Source organism: Equus quagga, chromosome 20 (assembly GCF_021613505.1).
Source record: "Equus quagga isolate Etosha38 chromosome 20, UCLA_HA_Equagga_1.0, whole genome shotgun sequence".
Lineage (NCBI taxonomy): Eukaryota > Metazoa > Chordata > Mammalia > Perissodactyla > Equidae > Equus > Equus quagga.
The window spans coordinates 34966967-34987056 of NC_060286.1; the positions used below are offsets into that span (position 1 = coordinate 34966967).

Consider the following 20090-nt stretch of genomic DNA (forward strand, 5'->3'; position numbering starts at 1 on the left):
ATTTCCCTTTGTGTCTGCGTCCCCCAAGGGCTGGAGATGAACCCTCTTGACTGGCCCCATCTTATGCTTCCAGCTGTGGGGACCTGTGTTCTTCACCCTGGTCACAACCTGGGGTCTTGGTCCCACCTGGGGAAGTCTCCCTCCTTGCCCCTGAGAACTGTGACGCGTTTTCTTGCCAACTTGACCCAACAGGACCCTGCCACTTCACTGGCTGACACAGACCAGCAAGCTTCTCTGGCTCCCGCTTCCACTCCCCACTCCATTTCCCAGGATCCTCATCTTCTGTTACCTCGTCATGTCAGCCTCTCCAGCAAGTGGGGCTCAGAGAGTTAGCAGAAAAAAGTCAGGAAAAGATGGGACAGACGGAAGTTTAGCAGGATTGGCCCTAACAAGTAGGAGGAGAAGCTGTTTACCTGGGTCAGTGGGTGGTCGACGACAGCCACTGCCTGTTTCTGTAAAAGTGTGATCAGACTACAACCAGCCCCACCACGTACATATTGTCTGTGGCTGCGTTCATGCTGCAAAAGCCAAGTTGAAGAGTTGGGAGGGAGATTGTGTGGCCCTGAAAGCATAAAATATTTACCGTCTGGCCCTTTGCTGACTCTGGCCCAGCTGAGGGCCGCTGAGGAGCACTGCGTGGAACCCTTGCGTGGATAAATTTTTCCTACCACCTCAGGGTTTTTGAAATTTCATTATTAGTGTTTCCTCATCTGTAAAATGGAGACAGGGACACGTTCTACCTCAGAGGGTTGTTGAGATGATAACACAAGGAAAGGGCTTAGAGCGATGCCTGACACATGGTAAGTACTCAATAGAATTTCTCGGTTATGATTTTTATTCTCATGTGGAAGCCTGGACAAGTGGAGCTCCCTGCCCAAGGCCACACGGCTAGCGAGAGGTTGGAGGCAGAGCTGGAACTTGCCCTCAGGCTGTCTGACCCCAAGGACTGCTCTCTCAACCGCTGCCCACACTGATCCCTGCCACACCATGCACCAGCCCCAGGTGACAACTCTGACAGCAGCAGAGGGCGGAGAGAGTCCCACAAATTTGACCTGCTCCAGATGTGGCCAGCACTAATGATTGGCTTAGAGAAGGGCCCAGGAATAGACTCTGGTTTCCTTCCCTCACGAATCCTACTGGTTTCAGAGTGTGAACAGAACATTCTGAGATTCCCAAGGATGGAATGAGCCAAAATCTGCAAATGCATAGATTCCATGCTTGTTTACAGTGGGCATGCCTCTTACTAGTTGAATGACCTTAGACAAGTTATGAAGCTCTCTGGACCTTTGTTTTTCCTCATCTGTAAAAGGGAGCTATCTACCCATCTCCCTGGGGGTGATGGAAAGCTCAAATGGGTGGAGGACGGTGATGGTTCTTGGGAGACTGTACCAGAATCTGGACCTCCAGGAAGACTGGTGCCGCCCTATGAAGACCACATGAGGGGACAGTTCACAGCTGCAGGCTTATCTGATCTTTCCTTCAGCCGGTCCCTCAGAAGCAAGACCTACAAGACCCATGGGAGCTGAAACGTAGTCATTAGCTAAAGGTGTCCAGTCTCCATTTTATATGCTCTCTTGGCAAGCGTGTCATTCTGCCTGACATCAGGATGTTTTCAGCAAATCTCTTCCCTAAGAGTCTCATCTGAGGCCAGGTGGTTGCAGCAACTCCATCTTCATATCCAAGCTACAACAGGCCAGATAATGTTGGCTCCGATCAGAGCAGGTGGGTTATCCACCAAGACTCTCTCGTGAGCTGGGATTGAAGGGCCTCTGGCATTAATCGGACAATACAGATCATTTAATATACCTCTTTAATGGAATTAATTTGCAAATATGTTTATTGGGCAAATTGGGTGTTTTGACAGTAATCGTCTTAAGAGGAATGAAGGGAGTGGTTGGAACTCAGTGGAATAGTACCAACCATGTTGAAAGTTGAGCCCTTTGGGAGATGGCTGAAGTGTTATTAGTAAGAGGCTGGCCAGTTCCTTCCACTGACAGGAGCAGCAACGGTGAGCCTCTCGTGAAGGCAGTTCAAGAGAAGCCGCAAGAGCCACCATGTACTGAGCATGTACTAGCTTCTAAGCACTTTGCATATATTCTCTTTTCTCCTCTTAGCCCCTTTTCCCCCATGAGATCCGTGTTATTATTATCCTCATCTTGCAGGTGAGGCAACTGAGGCCCAGAGGTTAAGTGACTTATCTAAGGTCACACAGCTGGCAGAGATAGCGTTAGGACCGGAACGCCGTCCGACTCAAAGACACAGCTTCACTCAGTACATATTAATTTCTCTCCCCTGTTTTTGGTTCTGAGCTCTTTCGGTTAAACTGTGGCAGGAGCATGGGATAGAGAAATCTGAGGGCTTTTTCTGAGGCAGCTGAATCTTGTTGGCATCTCTGTCTGTTGATCGTCTCTCATAAATTTCCACCAAGCCAGCGTCGCTTCATCTGACAAAGGCATTTTCTCTTTGCTTTGGGGATTCATTTATTAAAAAAAAAATCATAGCTCACAAATTAAATCATGTTTAGTTTCCCACTTAATATAATAGTTTTATGGCAAAGAATAAAATGTTATGAATTAAAGATTGTGATGATGAACTCTGTTAGATTGGGGAGCTATTGAGAGTTCCCCCAGCCCTATAGAGACTTGCCCCTAATTAACTATAATCGTCGCTACCCTATATGAGGGTTTACTGCATGTCAGGCACTTCTGGAGACAGTAATCGCACTTACTCTTCACGACAATGATGTGAGGTAGGCAATTCTGTTATTAACTCCACATTACAGATGAGGAAACTGAGGCACAGAGAGACGAAACATTTGTAGAAGTCACTCAGTAAGAGATAGAGCAAAATTTGAATCCAGATATGCCTGCATCCACAGCCCTTGTTCTTTCTAATAGACAATTCTGGTAGTTAAATGATGGGTGAGAGTCCTTTGCTGCTCCCCTGACCAATAAGGTCATGTAGAATTGTGTGGACCAGAAGTCACCAACTGGCAGCCTGCTGGTGGAACTTGGCTTACAGCATATTTTGTTTGGCGAGCTTGAACTTTTCATTTCTCCTTTTGGTTCGAATGCCTTCGATGGAGCACGCAGCCTCCAGTGTTGTACAGTTCCCACTAACGACTTATGCCTCCCCAGCAAGAAGACCCCCACTGCCTCCTTGCAGACATCCTGTTGCCCCTGGGTTGGTTTACAAGGCCCTGGGAGCTTCACTTGTTCACCTGCCCACCCCTGCAGGCCTGGGAGTTTGCCACCCAGTTTAGACTGACCCTCTATTTTATGGGGTCAAGAAGGGATGGCATTTACCAGCATCACTGAGCAAGCCAGTGGCAAAGCACGACTTGGGGCTGTACTCTCAGTCCATAGTGGCCCTTCTCTCCCTGGCATCACTCCTTGTCTCCACTCGCATGGCCACCGACTGGGGCTCTGTCCCTCCAAACCCACGTCCATCATTTTGACCTCATTTCAGGTTGGTGCTGGTCTCTTCAGCCCACCAGCGTCCTGGTTTCTTCCAGCTCAGAGGAGCTGAGGTCGGGATGGGGTGGCACAAGGTGAGCCCCTGGCACCAGTTATTCCCCGCAGGATGCACAGGACATTGGTGGAGGCCAACAATTTGGTTGAACAAAGAGCTGGCTTTTTAATTATGCAGCCCAGACAGGCCCCCACCGGGGGTTGCCTGGCAGACGCCCTGATTTCCGCTCCTTCAAGTAGCCACTTGGAAAAGAAAGGAACCAGCAAGTAATCAAGCGTGAAGGACAGAAGCACTCCAGGTGAGGGCAATCACGCTGCCCAGCTGGGGGTGCAGGGGTGGGGTGCGGGGGCTCCGCAGAGTGGAGTCAGGCCAGTTCCAGACAGCAGGGTGTGCCCAGAGCCTTCATCTCCGAGTGCTCAACGCGGGGCTAAGGGCTGAGGGAGGCAGATGGCGGGGAGCACAGGACACAGGCTCTGCAGCTGGGTCGGTTCGGGCCTTCCACACCAAGCTGCTTGCTGACACAGGCAAGTCGCTGAATCTTGCTGAGCCTCAATTTCATCACCTACCACATGGAGCCAACATTTTTGTAAAGAGTAAACAAAATGATGCCCGCTGGGTACTTAGCACAGAGAGGGAATCATAAACAAGGATGATAGCCCGCCTCTAAGAAGCACTCACTACCCCTAGGTGTGCCAGGCTCTGTGCTAAGCACCTGGCGTTCATGCCGCCATTTACTCTTCACACGGTAATGCCATGTGACAGCTGGTGTTTTGCTGAAATAAAATCACAGCTTGCAATGGAATTTGGCTCCAGTTCTTTTGAGTGCACCGTTCCTACGCTGCTGGGCTTCCTGCGGTGACTCAAGGCTCCCCCCACGTTTCCCTGTTTGAATGAGCAACTGGGAAATCCTCCTCCATATGGCGCGTTCTGTCATCATTTGGACTTCACATAGTGCGAACACATCCTTGTGTGTGTAATGGGGACAATATTTTGAAAATAATAAATGGATGTCTTCTTTATTCCCCAGGAAACCATGTTCCCCAGCCTAGCTCCACGGCTGGCGTGGGGCAGAAGGAGGTTCAGATTTAGGGAAAGTTCTGGTCAGATGGGATGAGGTAGAAGAGAGGCCACCTCTTCTGGACCTTAGTGGATTGTTGGCAAAAGAAAAAGAGAGAGAAATGTAAGGCAGGGCTGAGAGGCCAAGTGGGCCCGTCTGCACCTTCCCTCTTGGGGGTGAGGATGTTGTAGAAATGCCCAGATGGAAATGCACCAGGGAGCTGCACAACATGGTGACACCCGAACCTCCGGAGCCATGCCTGCAGCCCCATGCAGCCCTGGTGGGAGAGGTGGCTGCCAAGAGGAGCCTGCACCCCAGCTCCAGCAGCCCTCTCCCGGCTGCATGAGTGTGCAGATTCCGGAGTCCCCACAGCTGGTGCTGAGGGAGCAAGATGATGCGCAGAGCCTGCGGTCAGGAGAAAGAGACTGCTACAGCCTGGACATTGCAGTGGTCACCCTGAGACTAGAAGAGCCCAGGCACAGCCCGGCAGTCACCTGTCCAGGAGGCAGCTCTGGCTGGCCTCAAGATCTGCCGGGACCCCGATCACACCACGTGGTCTGAGCCGTGCTCCCACAGCAGCAGAGACCACAGACTCCTGCTGTGGGCACACCGGGGGGCAGACCTGGGAAGACGGCTCAAAGACTGGGCATCTATCCAAAAGAGACGGAGTTGTCTAGAAGAGACTAGATAAACTGGAAGAGGCCCAGATACCATCAAATTGCAAATTCAGGTTTTTCTACTCCCCTGCCTGACAATGAGGTGGAGACTCTGAACGGTTATGTGAAATAAAATGCTATATTCTTTTCTTTATGCTGTGTGTATGGTGTTAAATTTGTAACCCACAATTAATTAATCAATTAGCCAATTCTACAAATATTTCTTGTGCCAGGCACGTTTAGGGGGCTGGAGATTTGACAATGAATGAGACCAAAAACCAGAGTGGGCTCCTGTTCTCATGCACTTGACATTCTAATGGGGGGAGAAGGACAGTAAATGTATAAACATATCAACAAGTGTTCTTAGGTGGCAAGAAGTGCTGTGTTGAAAATAAACTAAGGCGGCAGAATAGAGAATGACGAGGAGTGGTTGAAGAAAATATCAATGGGGGACCTAAAATGGGACCTAAAAACCTCAATGCAAGGACATAAAATGGGAAGGGGCTGGTACATGTGAGGAGCATCAGGAAGGCCAGGGTGGCTGAGGGGAAGGGCGGGGGACGGAGAAGGGGTGACGGGACGGGGGCGAGGGAGAAGCAGAGGCCAGGTGAGGAAGGGCCTGTGAGCTGGGGCAAGGAGTGTGGCTTTTGTTTTAAATGTGAAAAAAGTATTGGTCAGGTTTTTAACTCACATATGATCTGACTTGTGTTTTGTAAAGGTCCCTCGGCTTCTGTGGGAATGGGCGATGGGGGGCAGTGGAGGCGGAAGCGGAGCGCCTAGGCGGGGCCTCTCGGTGGGATCCAGGCTGGAAGTGATGGTGGCTCGGACTGCAGTGGTGGGAGCCAAGCTAAGCAGGTGGAGTTCAGTGTTCTGGAGATCGAGTTGATAGGACTTGCTGATTTATTGGCCACCGGTCCAAGGCAAAGAGAAAGAAAGGATGACCGTTAGGGTTTGAGCTGAGAAACGGCGGTGGCCGCTGAGGCCGTGTGTGGAGATAGGATGGAAAGGATGGGAGGAAGATAGGATGACGAGAGGTCGTGGAAGGAGAGCCAAGAGTCCTGCTGGGTGGCGATGAGATGCCTACTTACAGGAAGCGTGTGGTTGGATACCCTCAAGTCGGGAGCTGATTGGGGAAGTTGGGACTGAGGGTACAAACTTGGGAGTCATGCGAGTTTGATGGGTCTTAAAGCCGCAAGACTGGCTGAGCTTGCTGGCAGAGTGCAGGCAGACGGAGGAGAGAGGCTGCTGGGGGCAGAGCCTGGGGCGCAACCACGGAGAGGCCCAGCAGAGAGGAGGCAAGCCAGAAACGGCCCCAGCCGACTTCTTTTCTCTTCACCTGCGATGGTTAAAATAACACTATTTGTCACCAACAGGCAGTGAGCACAAACGTGGGCACTGAAATCTGTGTGTTTTCCCATGATCAGACATGCTTATTACACTTTTTTTTGAAGTTTGACATAAAATGAAATAGAAAACGAAATTCTCATAGAGAACATCCAGACCCCTGAGAATATGTCGCGTGTGAAAGGTTAGGGGCAGACCTCCAGGAAGTCAGCGGCGTTCAGCCAGCCCCACCCGGAGTTCCACAGAACAAGCGCCCCTACATCGGGTCTTCCTCAGCCCCGCTCTCTGAGAACACGTTCCGAATGGCCTCGCTGATGACAGTGCTTGCGGTTGGCCATGTTGTCACCACCCTCCAGACCGCTCCATGCTCCTGGGCGTGGCCTGGACGTCCTTGGGCCGGGCTCTCTTCAGGGGTGCCATCCCCCAGAGGCAGAACCCGCGGCGAGCCCACCATCAGAGCGCCTGTCCTCTGGGCCTTTGGGGCAGGACATTGCCCCGCTAGGAAGTCCTTTTCAGAATGGCCTCATCCCCGTGTGGCAGCGAGTCTGGAAAAGAGGACATTTTTAAAAAATTAAGAGGTGTGAGGTGGGGATGTGAGGAGCACCATCCAAAAGTTTCCAGGGGCTTCTAGTCCTGATGGTGGAGACAGCAAGTCACCTCAGAGTGGTCTCGGCCCCGGGAAGGATTCTTGAGTGCCCCTCCTAGCCATGAGGCAGGCGGGTACCATCACCTTAGGGGAAGGGTGGAAGGTTTCTGTGTTTGCCTCGGCACAGAAAGGACGATGCTTTTGCTCAGGAGGCTCTTTAGAGAAGAGAAATTAAGTGTGGACCCCATTCCTTTTGGGGTTCACCATTAGAGGAACCTCTTATTGGCCTGAGATGGCCCTTCGCTGAGGTTAGCTGACAGAAAAGGACACCCACGCCCGCCCCTGAGGAAACTTGCTGGAAGGAACAGGGTGTGGCCTGGGGGCAGGGGCACAGTCCTGAGGCCAAGGACTTGTGTCAAAGGAATGACTCTGAATGACCGACCACTGTAGCCCAGGCGGTGGTGACAACGCCCAGCAGGAGCTGGGATGATGACAGCCCAGTGCGATCCTGGGATGCAGAGTTCTGCTTCCTGTCTTCATCTCTGAGAAGCCAGCCCAGGAAGACCCTCTCGACACCACACGGCCACCTGCAGACAGACATCCTGGCACGAGGCCCATAGTCAGGCGCTTGGGCCCCAAGGGTGCCTCAGGCCATCAGGCCCTTCAGCGAGCGCTGGACCGGACCAGGCAGGGAGCAGGCTGGGTGCACCCAGCCAAGGGGAGGCGCGAGGCACGGGGCTGCCATTCACGTGCGTTGTTCGGTTTTCCTCCTGCCCCCTCTGCACATAGCCCTCGCAAAGTCGCCCCACACGTGACTGTCTCAGAGGGTTTGGAGTCTTCCGTGGAGACTTGGGAAGCAGGGGGTGGGTGTCGTGTGGTGGCCGGCCTGGGGTGGAAGAGGGACAAGCCTGACAGATCTGAAGTGCAGAGATAGGCGTAAACTCCCGAGAGATGTGCGGAGACAACAGGAGGGCTTCAGGCTCCTGCAGGCTGGGAACGAGGACCCAACTGCTCTGACCTCAGTCTGGTGACGCTGGGGCCTTTCCATTCCCTTCTGTGTGCATGTCCTGGGGAGGCAGCTGGCCAGGATTATTCCTCCCATTTCACAGATGAGAAAACTGAGACTCAGAGGAAGGGACTTGCCAGAAGTCACATGTTAATTGATTCATGTTAGATCCGTGAATCCCTGACTCCAGCTTCCAGAGTTTGGGAAAGCTGAGCGTCCTGTTCGCTCCCCGTGGGCCGGGAAGATAATTGGGTATAAAACTAGCTGGGGTGGACCATCTGAAATCTGAGGGTTGGAAGGGCCTAGAACCTGTAGCTACACAGAACTAGGCCTGAATTTCAGCTCTGCCGCTTACTGCTGTTTTGACCATCCAGAGAATGTGGAAGGCCCTCGGCTCTGTGCATTGTGGGCTGACATTCCATGTCTTCAAGGAGGAGGCAGCCCCTGAGAAGGACTTGCATAAGAGATAAGATGTGGCCACACAGAGAGAGGAGGGGGAGGCAAGCCGGCGGAGGACAGCCAAGCCAAGCACAGGGGTGGGGCAGGGGGAGCCTGAGGCTTGAAGGAAGTCTTGTTTGCTGACAGTGCCTTGCATGTGGGGTTGGAGCACCAGGCAGATTTGAGCCAAGACAGGACCCACCACATTCGAAGGTGGGGAGGTGCTGGGACTTCTGAGGTTTCCAGCTGGGACCTCGAGGCTCCAGGAAGCTGAGCCCCAGATTCAGTGAGATGCCTGGTATGTAGCAGATCCTCTGTAAGCATCTGGGGAATGAAGGAAGGAAGGAAGGCAGGAAGGCAGGAAGGAAGGAAGGAAGGAAGGAAGGAAGGAGGGATTGATTGAGAGCTGAAGTCAGGAGCCTGAGGATGCACAGTCAGGAGAGCTTAGAGAGGAGCACCACTCCTCCTGCAGAGGATGGGGAGAGGGCCCGGAGGGGTCGGATCTGTCGGAGGAGGGCAGTTACGGTGCCCAGGCAGTGCTGCGTGTGCCAGGGAGAGAGACAAGGCGTCCAACCTGTGTCAAGGGATTTGTCAGGTACTGTCCTGAGCTGAGGTTGGAAGAGGGAGGGGAGAGCATAAAGGCCCTTGGTGCCTGGGCAGGGGATGGTGGAGGAGGGAAGTGCGTGGTCTAGTGGGGCTGGTCACCAGCGGCTGGGGTGGGTGAGTGTTCCCAAAGGTGAGGCCAGAGCAAGACCACCACCTGGGATCCAGTACAACTGCTGGCTCTGCCTCACAAGACCATCTTCCCTGATGCCACACACGGTGTCTCAGTGCAGCGTTTCGGGGAAGGAAGAAGAAAGAGCCTTTCCGCGGCTGCCCACTGGGTGCTGGTGGTGATTCTGCCACATCTCCAGGTTGCCACACAGTGACACCTGTGGATCCCACTGCGTCTCATGCCTCGGTGGCAGCAGCAGGACCCAGAGCGGGAGGTAGGAAGCCCACGGGCAGGCATGAGGCTGGCAGGCGGCTGGAGCATACACTGTTATGTTGGTCGCCAGAGCTTCAACAAGTGGCCAAAAGCTGTGGAGATTGGAGGTGGAGATGGGAAGCGGCGCCTAGGAGGGGCTGCGGCTGCAGCTCCGTGCCGCTGGCTCCCCAGCGCCTGTCCTCGGCAATTCCCCTCCTCCCTCTCCCAGGCTGGCAGTGGTTCCCATCTGCAGGGCACCTGCAGGAGTCAGCAGAGCCTTATGCACAGGCTTGCAGCTCCCTGCCTCAGGCCCCGCTGGGCCCCAGGTTTGCTGCTGTGAGTTCGGCCAGGCTGGGGTGCACGGGAGTGTGTACGAGGCCTGAGGTGCCCACCAAGTCCTCACCAGCAGAAGAACCCATGTGGGTGGCCAGTGGGCAGAGGAGCTCTCAGTATGGCTTGGATGGCAGCGTTTTATTAATGACAAGCAGTGACAACAGCAGCAATGATGGCTGCCACCCACTGCGTGCCTACCACATACCAGGACATGTGTCAAGCTTTGGCAAATGGCAGCTCACAAAATCCCAGGTGGAGGTGGGGGCACTACTGAGATGAAGACCTCCTGGCCCTTGGTGGGAACTTCTATGGCTCCACTCCACTGCCCTGACCCCCGATGCCTGGGTCACGGGCCCGGCCCGCGGAGCTCCTGCACCGAGCTGACCATCAGGCTGCAGGCCACGTTGGGGAAGCACTTGGCTCCTGGCTCTGGGCACACAGGCCCTCCCAATTGCCTCCATTGAGCTAACTCTGAAGCTCTGGGGGACCCAAGTGACAGGGCCCAGCAGCTCCCCAACTGTGGGGAGATACTCTGGGTTGGGGTCCCCCTCGGTTGTGTCCAGTGGCTGGGTGCTGAAGACACTCAAATCTGGGTTCAAATCCGGGTTCAAATCCCAGCCCCACCCATCCTGACGTCTGCGTGACCTTGGCTGTCACACTCCATCTCTGAGCTGTCCCCTCGCTCCTTGGATAGGAGTGATGATGCTGCAGGGGCACCTGTCTTCTCTTTCTCCCCCTCTCCCGGCCCATCCAACAAGAACCTCTTTGGCCCAGAAGTGCTGCTTCTGGTGAAGGTGGAAAAGGAGACAGGAGGCCTGGCAGGCCGCTCACACTCCACTCTCTCCAGGCAGCAGGCGAGCCTGGGGTGAGCTCGTGCTCTTTGCACTCCCTCTGCGGGGCAGGTCATAGCACAGTGCTCTGAGCAGCTGGTCAGGTGAGGGGGCACTGCAGACCGACTCTGGGGGGGTGAGGCATAGACACGGAGATGGACACCGTAGGAGGCCCGACACTGGCCACAGGCTTAACCTGTGTCCCCTCCAGCGTGGACTGCTGATTCTTGCCCCCCATGATTCCTAGGAGCAGTTGTCAAACTAGGGTGACTGGCTTCTCCTGTTTGCCTGGCACTTTTCCAGTCCCACTTTTTAGGAAAACCTCCCAGTCCCAGGCAATTGGGATGGTTGGTCACCCTATTCTCAACTGAGATAAGATCGAGGTGAGGGTGGGGGACCAGGGACAGGACTGGTACTTGGACTCCCCATAAATGCCGGCCTTGGGGTATTACGATAAAACCATTTAGAAATAAGGCAAGCGAAGTTCCACACCCAGCCTTGGGTTTACAGGAGGGCCTTGAGGAAGGACCCACCCCACACCCAGCCTGCTCTCTCCTTCCCGCCCCCGCCCAGGGCCAAGCCCCCACCCCAAGCGGCAACAGACAGCCATCTTTATAAGTACATTTTTATTGAAAATAAAAAAGGTGTGGTGCTTTCTTCCTCGTGAGTAGCAGACGGACCACCCCCAACGCCGCTGGTCCTGCTTCCGGTGCAAAGTCTCCGCACAAAACTGACATCAATGGCTCGTCGTGGACAAGATGGCCCGACTTGTATATTTGTCTGTTGAGACAGAACTCCTAGGAACAGGAGCCATCTTCCCATGTACGCTCGGCACAGCGTCAGGAAGGCAGATCTCGGGATATTCACACTCATGCACTGGGCATCTCATACTGCCTGGGCTGGTTAAATCATACTTTGTACAGATTCAGAGAGTACAGTAATTATATATATATATATATAGATATCTCTTTAAATATATATAACTATATATAATATATGTCTATATTTTTACAGCTATTAGTCTTTCTTCCAAAACTTGCTTTAGAAGCTTCTAAGGAACATCTGAAAACTCTGGGAGATCCTAGATGCCATCCTAAAGTTGGGATCAATTAGGAGATGGGTGAAAATGATCTATTTGAGGAAACGCAGAGAGGGGATGTGCATTTTGTTCTCCACCTCGAGTCCGGACTCCTCTGAGGATTGGTCTGTGTTCAGAGGCTGCGAGTACATTCCTTCAACAGAAGTTCTAAGCTCAAATATCGGGCCAGTGTGGTTTCAGGGACGCTTCTGTCGCTTACGCTACAAATCCGCTGGGGCTCTCCTGCTGGACCCATGAGAGCTGTCTTCCGAATGCCCGGTTCTGGGTTAGGGTAGTTGTTCTCAAGTGAATTCTTTGTTTAAAAACTGGGCTCTTCTCTCAGTTTTCACTAACTGGGGGAAGAAGATTTTAACCCAACTTAGAGGAATTTATGCACAAAGATTAACTTTTCACTGAGTCCTGGCCGTGTCCCCAGGGAAGGGGGCCTCGCCTGGGGCTGGAGGACTAGGCTAATTGCAAAATCTGAGCCCTCTAGGTTTAAGCCAAGGTGGGGGAAGGTAGGACTGGTGCGTTTGTGCAAAGCTGGGCTACGCCCTGTCTTCCTCGATGTCCCTCCAGGCTGGCTGCTCAGCACTCCATGACACTTAGCCAGGATGCCCCTCTGGCCGAAGGTGGCCTCCCCTCACTTCTGAGCCCCAGGTGGCATGTGCTTAGGGCCAGGGACCTGCCCGGGTGTCTACTCAGGGAACAGGCAGGGGACTCAGCAGACTGCAGGCGGAGGGGCAAAGTACACGGGGGTGGGGTCTGGCCTGCTGCGGACCCACACCCTCCAGCCTGTTTGTCACCCACCCACCTGTCGGGAAGTGGAGGGCACCAACCAAGAGTCCCGTAAACTGCTTACCAGGTTGGGGCAATGCTGAAGGCCACTGGCGGCACCGTGCCCTGCTAAGGTGCACAGCGAAAGCAAAACCCAAATCCAAACCAAAACCAAGTGCTCCCAAGGAAGGAAAACTGAAAAGAAAAGATCCTTTCTGGGAGGGTGTGCCCTGGGCCTGTCCTCAGCCTGTACCCGCTGACCTGGGGGCAGGAGCCGGGTTACAGTCACAGCAAACTCACCGTCTCCCCTCTGCTCTCCGAAAGACAGCGGGACGTACAGAGCTCCATGGGCACAAGGGCTCTGCGACAACGGATGTCTCAGTTCAGCCCGAATGGGGACTGGTTTTCAGTCTGTCAGTCTCACCCTCCAGAGAACTACCCCGGTGGTTTGGGAGGCAGACGGGGGCCTCCTAGCTAAGTTCCTACGCAGCCAGGGTGGAACCAGTACGTGCGCCCGGTTCCTTCTGAGCAAGTGCGTGGGTGGGGAGGGAACCATGGGGTCAGGAGTGTTCTTCCCGTCCACCAGGGGATACAAAAGCACACGGCCGCTGTCTCCACGGGCCGAGTGATGTGCCCACAGGGCAGGCGGCCACCTGGGATACTGGCTGGCAGACCTGGGTCACCAGGCCTGGAGGGTCCCCTCCTCCTACCCTTTTCCCTTCCCTTTACCATTTTAGAACATAAGACCTCAGAAAGGGACATTCAAAGGGAGCCACTGGAAGAATACCACCTCTTTCTGGTGAGGGGAGGCCTGGCTCTCAGCAGAAGGGCCGAGTACCTGGTCAGGGTCTCAGGGGAGTGTCAGGGAGGCCCTGCGCCAGGCCGGGTCGGCCCAACCCAGAGCGCCCACAGTGGGTTTGGCACAAGTGGTGGCCTCTGTCAGAGGAGGCAGGGCCTGGCTCACATGGCTGCATTAGTTCCTACAAGGGTCAGGTGTGGGAATGAGTCTGAGAAGAGGCGTGGTGGCCTCTGTCCTTCCTGGGCCCCTGGCCTGGGGTTCAGTGAGTCATTTTGCCCCTGGAAAGCCAGACACTACTCCAGAGTGTAAACGAGCCCCTTTGTCTGTTCATTCAGGGGGTACTTTGCAGGCTGGGCCCATAGCCCTCCGTGGCAGGAAGTCAGGAGTAAGGAGCCAGGGGCCCAGGGTGTTGGTGGAGACAGGAGGGAGAAGGCGGGCCCTGAAGACTGAAGACAATCGCAGATGGGACAATGTACGGATGTGTGGAAGCACCTTTGAAAGGGGACATCTCATGGCTGTGCCGATGGCTTCTGTTGGGAACGGCATGGTCAACAGAGAGGCAGGTGGGCTTTCTGGGGAGGAGGAGGGGTTTTCTGGCGGAGTGGCCCCTGGATCGCCTTTCCTTTGGCTAGAGGGGGTGCCTCCCCACCCAAGCAGACAGACAGACTCCCCGCCTTTGTCAGAGTGCGGGCTGTAGACAGCAGCTGGGAGACAGCAGATCAAACACGAGACAAGGAAGAGACGTGGAGCGCCTCGGGCAGGGGCGCTGCGCCGGGGGCTGCATGCAGGTGGCTCAGCCTGGTGTCTGCACTGCCCCTGCCCGCGGGCTGACTGGGGCAACGCTGGGAAGAGGATGGTTTCTCCCTTGGGAGGTTCAAGGCCTGCAAGGCAATGAAGTCCTGGACAAGCCCAGTTTCAGCTCATGTCCACCTGCTTTCCCGTGTCCACTAGTGCCGCCAAGGTGCCCCTCTGGCCAGCGGGTCTGGGGCCTGCCGACTCACACCACAGCGCTGTTCACGTCCACTCCTTTGCTCTGCGAGGAGGTCATGGGATACTCAGCAACACTGGTGCCGTTCTCCTCTTTTCTTAGTGGTTTCCTGGGAGGGGGTGGAGAGGCCGGGAAGGAAAGGGAAGGGGAGGCAGGGACATCCATTAGTTATCAGTGACTGGCAGGAGTTATCATGACTTTCCAGTTAGCCTACCAGGCTCTGTTCTGGGTTAGCATCCTTGGGCTGCTGGTCCTTGGGGTCAATGAGAAGCTCACTGTAGTCTTAACTAGGGTGACCATATAATGTGTCATGAAAACCAGGACACAGTTGAGAGTGAAAGAGGGGAGCTATTAATAACAAAGCAGGAAGAACAGGCCTGAATTGGGGCAGTTCTGGACAAACCAGAACGTCTGGTCAGCCTCATATGACGCCTGGTCAGGCTTTGATTGATCCCTTTGATCATGAGCAAACAGACATGAAGATGAATATTTAGGGGTGCAAGTCACTAAAGAGAAGAGGTACTAGTGGTTGGATTTTGCAGTCTTGCCTCTGTGTGCTCAAAGGCAAGGGGAAAATGTGATGAAGTGGACGGTGGTGATGGTGATGCTGGTGTTAACGGTGGTGGTAGTGATGGTGGTAGAGGTGATAACGGTGATGGTGGTGATGGTGGTGGTAGTGATGGCGGTAGAGGTGATAACGGTGATGGTGATGAGGGTGGTGGTAGTGATGGCAGGTTGAGGTAGTGGTAATAGTAATGGGGGTGGAGGTAGTGGTGTTGGAGGTGGTAATGGTAGTGGTGATGATGGTGGAGGTGGTTACTGTGGAGTTGATGGTGATGGTGATGATATTGATGGTAATAATGGTGGTGATGGTTGTGTTGATGATGGTGGCAATGATAACGGTGGTGGAGGCAATGGTGGTGGTGGTGGTGATGATGGTGGAGATGGTGATGGTGGTGGTCATGATGGAGTTGATGGTGGTCATAGTGGTAATGATACTAGTGGTGGTGATGCAGTTGGTGGTGGTAACAATGGTGGTAATTGTGGTGGTGATGATGATGGTAAATTTGTGCACACTAGTGGTTCTCAAACACTTCCTGTCGAGCCATTTGAAGCTCATTCCAGAGGCCAGTTAACGCCGAGAGACATCCCCCCATGCACACAGGGTCGGGAAGGCGGGGAGGGAAGCTTTGAGAAGGCTGGTGCTCGCTCACTGAGGTTCTGAACTTGCAGCACGACTTTCTGGCCTGGCACGAAGCCCCCTCCTCTCCTTAGCGGTTCAGGAGGGCTCCGGCCCCCCACCCTAGGCTGTGGCTATAGCCTCCTGATCCAGGCCAAACATGCTCTGTGGCTCTATCCCATCCCACATGCTCCTGTCTCTTGACGGATCTGAGGCCCATGGGCTGTAAGTCAGACACCTCCTGTGTCCCCAGTACCGCTGGGGCTGAGCCTGAACTGGCCTTTCTTGTGTGTTGTCTAAACTGAATGGTTATGGTTGTCATTGAAAGCCCAGTGATCAATTGCTTCTGCCTTCTCACAGGTCCCTGGAGCCTCCGCAAAACCCAGTATGAGAAGTGCTGGTACTTGGTTACTAGTGTGATGCCCACGGGAGAAAGCCCGGCAGGAATTAGTTTTGGGGAGCGAGGGTCTGCGAGGTGGTTATCAGGAGTTTCACGGGGTGAGATTGTCAGGCCTGCTCCGAGATGACACCCCAAGACCGAATCTGTTAACTGTCCCCTTTGCTCTCACAGCAGGAGCTCGCAAAACCCACGACGAATCCCGGATGCCCTCACTCTGGGTGTCACACCCAGCCACCGTGGCTTCTAGAAATGTGAGATGCAAACCAACACTTCCTCTCATGGCATAGCATGCTTTCTGCAAAGCACTCTCAGCCACAAATTTTCTTGTCCCCTCTCATAATGGTCCCCTGAAGAAGCTAGGCCTGGAGTTGGGGAAACTGAGGCTCAGGGAGAGCTGTGACTTGCCCAAGGACCTCCAGCTGGTTTGTGGTGGTCCTACCATGTCTTGGCCCAGACATCTTTCTATTAAATCAGCATTCCCAGCAGGCGTTCCCCCCACAATGGGCTCCGTGGCCCGATCAGCTCGGGGAAGGCCTCCCTCACCTCCCTCTCGGAGATTCCCAAAAGTTCTCAAGTCCTCCAAGAAGCCTGTCTCATTTTGCTTTAATCCAGCACATCCCATGTTCTGGGGTCTGAGACCCCCATTTATGTAGATGCTCACAGACTTTCTGGAATCCCCAGGTTTGTAGGGCTCAGATGAGTTGCCTCGTTTGTGACAGGCTTGAGGAAATGACAGACTTGGAGCCAACCTCTGCCCCTGGGCATTTTCTCCCTCTTTCTGCTTTGTCCCTCCTTGCGTCTCACCCACACCACTGACTTTGCTGGGTGGGCTTGATTTCCAACTCAGTGAATTTGCATGGCCTGGAAAATTGGGGTGGGGTGGGGAGTGCCTTTTTCTTTTTTTTTTCCTGAGGAACACTTGCCCTGAGCTAACATCTGTTGCCAATCTTCTCTTTGCTTGAGGAAGATTCACCCTGAGCTAACATCTGTGCCAGTCTTCCTCTATTTTGTATGTGGGTCACTGCCACAGCATGGCTGCAGATGAGTGGTGTAGGTCCATACCTGGGAACTGAAGCCAGGCCACTGAAGTGGAGTGCACTGAACTTAACCACTAGGCCACGGGGCCTGCTCCAGAGGGTGCATTTTTTTACAATGAGAGACCCTGTGTTCTCCCCACCAGGAGGCCACGGATGGACTTCAGTGAGATTCCTAAATTTATCATCAGTATACAGTACATCAGAATCAGGACTGCAGAAAATATTAACAGGCAAAAATCTCTGGGCCCAAATGCACACTGCTTTTCTCCCTAATAAATATTCCATCTTGGGCTAGGTCAGAAAAATCACCTGCAACAGGTCCAGGTCAGAGGTCATGAGGCTTAAGGACCTACAACGGTGGACAATGAAGAGATGATGCTGGGGGTCTGCAGTTCCCATGGAAAGGGGCAAAGCCTGGAGGGCACAGAACTCCCGTCCTTTGCGGGGGGAGGGCAGGAAGTCAGCAGGATTCTTTCTCCCAGAAGGAGAGATTTCTAAGGCCAGGCTGCTGGCTGGGAGACCCCTTTGAATTCTCAGGGCCCTAGAGGAAACGGTGTCTCAGAGGGCCTGGCAGGAAGCAAGCCTGGCTGCAGGGACAGTGGGCACAGGGCAGGAGACAGCCCCAGGGCCTCCTCAATGCCCAGCCAGCTCCCAGGCAGGAAAGGACGAAGGGGGTCTGGGCAGGGGCTCCACCCAGCCCAGAAGGCAACTTTGGCTGGTGCAGCCCCCACACAGGAGCATTCCAAGCTTGAGCGTGGTGAGGAAAGGGGGTGGCTGTCCCCAGGGCCCTCCTGAGAAGTGCACTTGGCCGGCTCCCCTCCTCCACCACTGGAGCTGAGTCCCTAACCACTTTGCTCCCTGGGCTGCTGCCCCAACTCACTCCGGAAGCCTTTCCGGGATTCTCTGGAGCCCAGGGGAAGCTGGGGTTTTACCTGCAGCAGAAGACGGCTCTACCTTGCCCCTCCCGCTCTGTCCTTTCACTAAGCACAGTGCTTCAGGGTGACTCTATGGAAGAGCTGAGAGGCAGACGTCATAGCTCAGTAAACTCCGGCTCCACTACTTTCTAGCTGTGTGACCTTGGGCGAGCCACTTAACCTCTCCATGCCTCAGTTTCCTGGTCTTTAAAATGGGTTCAACGATGGCTTGTTGGGAGGATTAAATATGTTAATGCCTGTTAAGCACTTAGACGAGCATCTGGCATACAGTAAGCGCTCCATAAATGTTCGTTAGCTCTCAGTACTGCTGTTGGAAAGGTGTCAGCTGGGAGCGGCTCCTGTTGCCAGCAGTAGCCAGCATTCACCAGTCTGCACAGACATCCTACCTAATGTATACCCCACGGGGCTCCGGAAATGCTAGAGGCTTGCCAGGACCCAGCCTGGCATCACTGTACTGTGAGCCAGCCAAGGCTGGTCTTGCTAAACCAAAGAAAGGCATTTCTGCCCTGGTGCAGGGAGAGATGGCCACAAACGGCTCCTTACACGGCATGGTTCCTACAACCAAGAGAAAGGGAAGTGAGCTTTTCCTTGGCCGTGTCCAGGATTCCTGCCAGTCAGAGTGCGGGTTCTCCCACCTTGAGAGCTCTTCCCTTGCCCCGGGCCCGGCAGGCAGCAGGCGCTCCACACTCTCTGCTCGGAGTGCTGAGCTGACAGCCCCGGCCGCACACGCCAGCAGTCACGGGCCTCTGCAGAAGCTGCCTCCACTGGCATGTCCGGCCTGGGCAGGGAGGGCCAGGACCCAGGCGACCCTCTTGGGCCCCGCTGACAGCGATGAGTCAGGTCCTATCCTCAGCCTGCTGCTCTGCTGGGGAGGCTGGAGGCAAAGAGCGGCTCAGAGGATCCTGAGAAGGGAGCACTGCCCAGCTCGCTGCTTGTCTCATGCTCCCTGATGCCCACCCTCGACACAGACACACACACCACACACATACAAACACATACACACATACACACACGCATATATATGCACACATACACACACACGTCCATACACACACACAGCTCCACAATGGGATGCCTCTGTAGACTGCAGACTTCTCCAAACCTGGATCAAGAAGCCAAAAAAGCCTTTCTGAGCCACCGAGGGTCACCGACCGTGAAAGCAGCAGCCCCGTTTCCAGCCCTGCACACCTCTCGCTCCATCACCCACGTGGAGGCGAGTCGGGTGTGTGGCTGATGGACATCCTCACAGGCCAATGGAGCCAACTGTTTTGACCGTCTCCCCAGGGCTTACTTGTTCAGCCTCCTCTGCTGAGCACGTTGAAGGTCGGCGCCTGCGAGTCTCACAGGCTGTGTTCTCCCCTGGGACCCACTGGCAGGGGAAGTCGTCTGCATCTTATTCTGAGAGCCATCTGAGCACTCCTTAAGTCGGGGATTCCTTTCTATCCCCTTGCCCTGCCCCATGACCTTGACCTAGCGTGTCTGGAGAGATGAGATCAGAGAAGGATGGAGCTTCTTGGTAACCAAAGAAAAAGGCCCCACGAAGCAGGCCCCTGTTTGGGTCTCCCATCCGCCGGCACTGAGCAGACTCTCAATCTGCCCGCCTTTCTGTCAGTGACTGGCCTGCGGTGCGTGTGGCCTGGGCTCCACGGACCCCCTGTGCTGAGGATGCTGCCTGCCTCTGACCGCCAGGACGGGATGTCATCCCCCACCACAGCGGGCGGGTCCCTTGGGAGAACAAATAAGCCCACACGAGTATCTCAAGCCCAAGGCAGGTCGGGACCCCCTACGCCCCAGGCCCTTCTGGGTCCAATCTCTTCTTGGAGGGAGGATTGTGGTGATGATGATAATGAGACGCTGTGGCATCTGGGACTCAAAACAAACCTGCATGCTGATCTCATCAACGGGGGGAAACCAAACCATAGCCAGCCTAGAGGATGGCAGTGTGGTCCAGGGGAGAGGGCGCTGGCCCAGGAGTTAGAGGATTGAGACTTGGTTTGCAACGAAGCACAAGAACCAGCTCCCTGAACCCAGCCAGGGTCCCGAAGGAAGTGAGATGGTCTCCGGGCGGCCAAGGCCACGTATTGATGCTCAAGCGCTCCCTCCTCAGAGCACACACTCACGAGTCACTTAACAGCGGGAACGCGTTCTGAGAAATGAGTCCTTCCACGATTTCCCAGTTGTGGGAACATCACGGTGTGTACTTACACA

General features: G+C 54.5%; 1 protein-coding gene across 2 annotated transcripts in view; it reads right to left on the bottom strand.

The window, feature by feature from the left end:
- Positions 1–11307: 11307 nt before the first annotated feature.
- Positions 11308–20090, bottom strand: part of PRIMA1 (proline rich membrane anchor 1) — a 62275-nt gene continuing 53492 nt past the window's right edge. For both annotated transcript variants that reach the window (XM_046647649.1, XM_046647650.1), the window contains exon 5: positions 11308–14439. In XM_046647649.1, the coding sequence (XP_046503605.1) occupies positions 14340–14439 (100 nt within the window). In that variant the 3' untranslated portion in view covers positions 11308–14339. The remainder of the gene's footprint in view (positions 14440–20090) is intronic.